Source organism: Salvelinus sp. IW2-2015, linkage group LG15 (assembly GCF_002910315.2).
Source record: "Salvelinus sp. IW2-2015 linkage group LG15, ASM291031v2, whole genome shotgun sequence".
Classification (NCBI taxonomy): domain Eukaryota; kingdom Metazoa; phylum Chordata; class Actinopteri; order Salmoniformes; family Salmonidae; genus Salvelinus; species Salvelinus sp. IW2-2015.
This window is the reverse complement of record NC_036855.1, coordinates 14032661-14038407: the sequence shown is the minus strand read 5'-3', so window position 1 is coordinate 14038407 and position 5747 is coordinate 14032661. Positions and strand designations below refer to the sequence as shown.

Here is a 5747-nt window from a genome sequence, read left to right as displayed (position 1 = left end):
CTAGTAGTGCATTTGAGGTTAAAAAAGGCTTCTGAAGTTTGCAATTTCCACTTTGGAATAAAAAATATCCATGAACCACATTTTCTGTTGCTGCTGTAGCAAACTGGCTCAATTTAAGATCCTGCATCTGTAAGTGCTTGAGTGAGAGATGAAGAAAAATCTTAATGACTTGCTAAACTGCTTGCTAGGTAAATGGCCTGTTGTTAGGTTAAAGAAAACAAACACCCCCAGGCTCTCAGCAGATAGCTGTTAGCTTGCTACCCACGCCAGATGAGTCCAGGCCCTAATGTGCCCATTCACATGACCACTAGCAAGTACTTCCACTGCCAGTTAGGGGCCATGGCCATGGGACCGCTTTCACTATCACAGTTCTTAAGTAATCTGTGTCCTCTCTGCCTGCAGTATTACACTGACATTTGTGTCAAATTTTCAGGCGTCTACTTCAAATATTTAGGTTTAATGGAGATTGAAGTGTATGCTCTCAGTTGCCTGAGGTGACTTTTTTATGTCAATTTTGTTGTTTTGTGGTATACAGATATTCCGTGAAGGAGTAGATGACCATTGATACAATCTGAGGTGAATTTATCATTCAATTATTGTGATTTGAACTATTTCCTCATAGTTTCACTATAGCTGCTCACGCCACTGAGAAAAACATACTTTAGACATCTCATTACCCCATGCAATATGAACCTATACCTTAACCCTGCATCACAGCAGAGTAAATGCAGTGTTTTTTTTGTTGTTGTTTATTTATCACTATCACGTGTAACTAATCTACTTTTATATGCATGTCCAGCATGAGGATTTTAAAGCTTCTTGAGATCAAATACACTACATTCCCCTCTTCAATCCTGTCATGTTTACAAGCGTGAAACACACACCTCTACGAGTACAAACTGTGTCGCATTACATAGTCATTCTATCCTTACATGGCCATGTTGAGCTTAGTATGAGCATGAAAGCCCATATGATCAGACAGGCAGCTTTCTTCCAGGGGGGCTGATGATAACTGATCTTCACAGTACAAAGCTCTGCAGGCCTTTTCATGTCACCTACATTGAGTGGAGGGGCTGCTGCTGCTGAGCTGGAGGATAAAGTGGCTGGCCCATTGAAGAGAGTAAAGAGGCCAGTAGCAGACAATGCTCCACTGCCATCGCGGTGCCACTGAAATACACAACCAAAATAGGAATTAGAGAGAGAGCGGGCACAAGAGAGAGAGAGATCTAGTGAGAGAGCGCAAGAGAGAGAGAGAGAGAGAGAGAGAGAGAGAGAGAGAAATCTAGTGAGAGAGGGAGCTAGAGAGAGAGATAGATAGAGAGATAGAGATATAGAGAGATAGAGAGATGGGGGAGTGGTGCTAAGTGAGCTCTTTCATATATTGCATGGAGCTTTTAGAAAATGCATGCACACATTTTTGTGTGCATGCAGATTGGAGATTGGCAACCTCTTTGGATGCAAAATAATACAATGAATGTTATTAGTTACACACTATAATAAATCCACAATCAGACAAATAATTGCAAACAACATAGGGAAAATGTGAAATAATCCCTGCTAGGCCCCTGATTTAAACTGGTCAAACAATCAAGTTACCTTTTTCAAATCTACTCATATAATCTCTGATTCACCGCATAAAATGAAAAGGATATGTGATTGTCACACTGTTTTTCAGGACACACACACTGCTGTTCCCATGGACAAGCCTCTCTGGACTTCAGCGTCAGGTGGAGCCCTGCAGTAGGATGCTGGAGTCTATGTCTGTCTGTGGTCCCCCTGCTGTGGCCTCTCACCTGTGGCTGCTCATTTTCTCCTGCTCTCTTCACAGTCAACCAGCCCTGTCTGACCTTGGTGAGTGAGAGGCAAACTGAATACAGAGTGCACGGTATGTATGCTTTCGAACTTTGTTGCTGTTATTGCAGTTTGATGTCAAAGAGTGGAGCCAAATGTGGTAATGCAAATGCTGATGCAAAATTATTGCACACAGTAAATACTGGTTGCTGCACAATGATTGCATAATACTGGTGAGTTTTATTTGGTCATATCATTAATCACATTTACAGGACAGACTATACATTTTCATGAGAGATATAGGTCCACACTTTATGACCAGCAACGCTAATACTACAAGTTATTTATGTATCAATGAAATACTGATACTGACATGATTTCTGCAATGATCGAGACTAGTTTTCTAAATAGTCCCCATGCTAATTTCCAGACCTCATGTATACATGTGACAAAAGGCCTGAAAAAAAAACCCTGCTTCAGCTTCATCTGTCTCCTAGCAACACACAGCTTCACAAACACTGTTATTTGATTATCAAGGTTGTCAGATAAATTGGCTGTTTGGGAACATTCAATCATTAGATCTTTTGTAAATTCATATATGAATGTGAATCATCTTCTGTTGTTTAATTCTGTAGAGTAATAACTCAAAACAATACTCACTTTTACTGGCTACTTCACTGTCAATGATTGCAGCTAATGTTTTGAAGTAAAGTATTCATATTACATACAGTAACTAGCCATTTGGGTGACTAACTGGTGCATTAATCAGCTCTGTATCCTTTCACATGACAAGTTACTGACAAGCAGAGACTGACTGGGTCTCATATGTTACTTAACCTACAGTATAAGATCCTAGCTTTAGCCGGTTGGTATCTTGTGGAATAGACACTGCCTGGAACGCGGTTTTACCAATCAGCATCCAGGATTAGACCCACCCATTGTATAGGATCAACTCTGAATAGTGAAGCCTCAGAATTAGTATGTAAATTTGCTGCCTGTTCGCTCTCTCTCTCTCTCTCTCTGGTTTGTGTCTCACACTTCTGTCTGTGGTCAGTGTTCTCCACCCATCCAGAGGATAGTGTTGGTGTGCTGGGTGCTCCCCTCACACTACACTGTGCAGTGTCTGACTCCAGCCGCCAGGGGGCACTGTCTGTTCGATGGGAAAGGGCCAGCGGAGAGGCAGCAGCACTGAGTCCTGGTCCTTTCAAAGGGATCCACCAAGTGGCCAACGGATCTCTGTTCTTCCCCCAGCTGAGAGAGGGGGACCTGGGGAGATATGTCTGTAGTGCAGGCATTGGAGCCAAACACATCAGGACTGTTGTCCAAGTGATGGAAGCTGGTTGGTTGGCCTTCTCACCTCTTGTGCATGCCTCTGCTGAAGTAATACAATACATTTACATTAGCTTTAGTACACAGAACATATTTGGCTTGTATGTGATGTCTGTTTCAGAAATGAGAAAAGCATAGATACATTTGATCCTTTGTTTGATACTGTGTGTGTAGAGCTGGAGGCAGTGCTATTTAGTCCTCAGTCTCAGACGGTCAGTGAGGGTCAGGCAGTGTTCCTCCAGTGTGTCTCAGGGAACAGCTCACCCCCTGCACACATCACCTGGCTCAAAGACAACACACTCTTCACCAAAGGCACTCAGATTCAGGTATTGAATGCATTCGTCTGTGCATGGATTTGATTGCATGTCTTTTTTGTGTCTTTGTATATGTGGAGATTTGATTGTGTGTGGCTGTGTGTATGTCTAAATGCACACTGTGTTACTCCAGGGCCAATATGGAGGGGGTAACCAGAGGAAGACCTCAGGCACTCTGCACCTCTCTAATGTCTTAGTAGAGGACGACGGGGAATACGTCTGTGTCACACACAACGCCTTAGTGAACAGCAGCCTGGAGAGCAAGGCAGCTACACTCACTGTACAAGGTGAGACAATGCACAGCCTCTTCCCTACTCCCTGCTTACCCCCTCTCTCTGCCCTGTCTTCTTAGAACAGCATGGATGACGGAACTAGAGTTGGTGCCAGTCTTTTTCTGTTTTAACCAGCTCCTGTATCAATCCACCCCGCCTTCAGAAAGTATTCATACCCCTTGACTCATTCCACATTTTATTGTGTTACAGCCTGAATTAAAAAAAAAAGATTAAATAGATTTTGTTCTCACCCATCTACACTCAATACCCCAGTGACAAAGTGAAAACATGTTTTAATATCTAGTCTACTAAACTATATGGAAATGTTTTAAGAAGGTCATACCTAGGACCATTTAACTATTTGATTCTGAATTCTGAAGTTTAAAAAAAATATATTTAAAAAATATTTGATAAACAATTGTTTTTGGCCTTACTGCTATTAGCCCATACACAAGCACGGAACAACAGATAGTCCCAAAATCAAATCAAAAGGAAGTTTGTTCTGAAGAGACTGTCCTATATCTTAGAGATATAAGACAGATCAGGAAACACTTGTTTTCGTTTTTTTCTTGTATATTTAACCCCATATTTTTGGCACTGAACAGTCTCCATTTATACTTCCATACACTTTTTCAACTGGTACCGGGGGACCTTCAGATGAGTCTTGTGAGGCCTGTGGCAAAACAACCAACATGTACATGTTTGTGAGTCTCAGAGGGGTCATAGTGTGTAGCCCAAATTGTTCGGACGCTACAGACCGAAGTTGGCAGATCGGCGGTACCGACTTCAGACGAGTCCCAAGACGCTTGTGGGGGTCGTAGAACAAAACAGAGAACCCCATCGTGTTCGTGATAGTCTCATATTTTCATAGAGTGGTAATTTGTAGACCAGAATACTTTGTAGGCTAAACCGTTTGGACGCTACAGGTAATTTTGTGAGAAGACTGATTTTCGGGATGTCTCATGGTCAAATAAAATGTATTGGTCACATGCACATATTTAGCAGATGTTGTTGCATGTGTAGTGAAACACTTGTAATAAAGTATGTAAACATTATTAAAGTCACCAGTGATTCCATGTCTATTTCTATAGGGCGGCAGCCTCTAAGGTGCAGGGTTGGATAACCGGGTGGTAGCCGGCTTGTGATAGCTATTTAACAGTCTGATGGACTTGAGATAGAAGCTGTTTTTCAGTCTCTCAGTCCCAGCTTTGATGCACCAGGCAGTGGCTCGGGTGGTTGATGTCCTTGATGATCTTTTTGGCCTTCCTGTGACATCGGATGCTGTAGGTGTCCTGGAGAGCAGGCAGTGTGCCCCCGGTAATGCGTTAGGCAGACCGCACCACCCTCTGGAGAGCCCTGCGGCTTGCGGGTGGTGCAGTTGCCGTACCAAGCGGTGATACAGCCATACAGGATACTCTCAATTGTGCATCTGTAAAAGTTTGTGAGAGTCATAGGTGACAAGCCAAATTTCTTCAGCGTTCTGAGGTTGAAGAGGTGCTGTTGCGCCTTCTTCACCACACTGTCAGTGTGGGTGGACCATTTCAGATCGTCAGTGATGTGTACGCCGAGAAACCTGAAGCTTTCTACCTTCTCCACTGCGTTCCCATCAATGTGGATAGGTGTGTGCTCCTTCTGCTTATTCCTGAAGTCCACGATCAGCTCTTTCGTTTTCTTGATGTTGAGGGAGAGGTTATTTCCCTGGCACCACACTCCCAGGTCCCTCACCTCCTCCCTGTAGGCTGTCTCGTCATTGTTGGTAATCAGGCCTACTATGGTTGTGTCGTCTGCAAACTTGATGATTGAGTTGGAGGCATGTATGGCCACGCAGTCATGGGTGAACAAAGAGTATAGGAGGGGGCTGAGTACGCACCCTTCTGGGGCCTTGTGTTGTGGATCAGTGAAGTGGAGGTGTTGTTTCCTACCTTTACCATCTGGGGGCGGCCCATCAGGATGTCCAGGACCCAGTTGTACAGGGCAGGGTTCAGACCCAGGGCCCCGAGCTTGATGATGAGCTTGGAGGGTACTATGGTGTTGAAGGCTG

The 5747-nt window shown here is 43.7% G+C and overlaps 1 protein-coding gene across 1 annotated transcript; it reads left to right on the top strand.

Annotated features, from left to right (window-relative positions):
- The first annotated feature begins 2434 nt into the window (after positions 1–2434).
- On the top strand, positions 2435–4362 carry LOC111974895 (pro-neuregulin-2, membrane-bound isoform-like). The gene is made up of 3 exons (XM_024002968.2): positions 2435–3130; positions 3295–3446; positions 3568–4362. Exons 1-3 carry the CDS (start codon positions 3121–3123, stop codon positions 3784–3786), a joined length of 381 nt encoding a protein of 126 aa, XP_023858736.1. The 5' UTR covers positions 2435–3120; the 3' UTR covers positions 3787–4362.
- The last annotated feature ends 1385 nt before the right edge of the window (positions 4363–5747 follow it).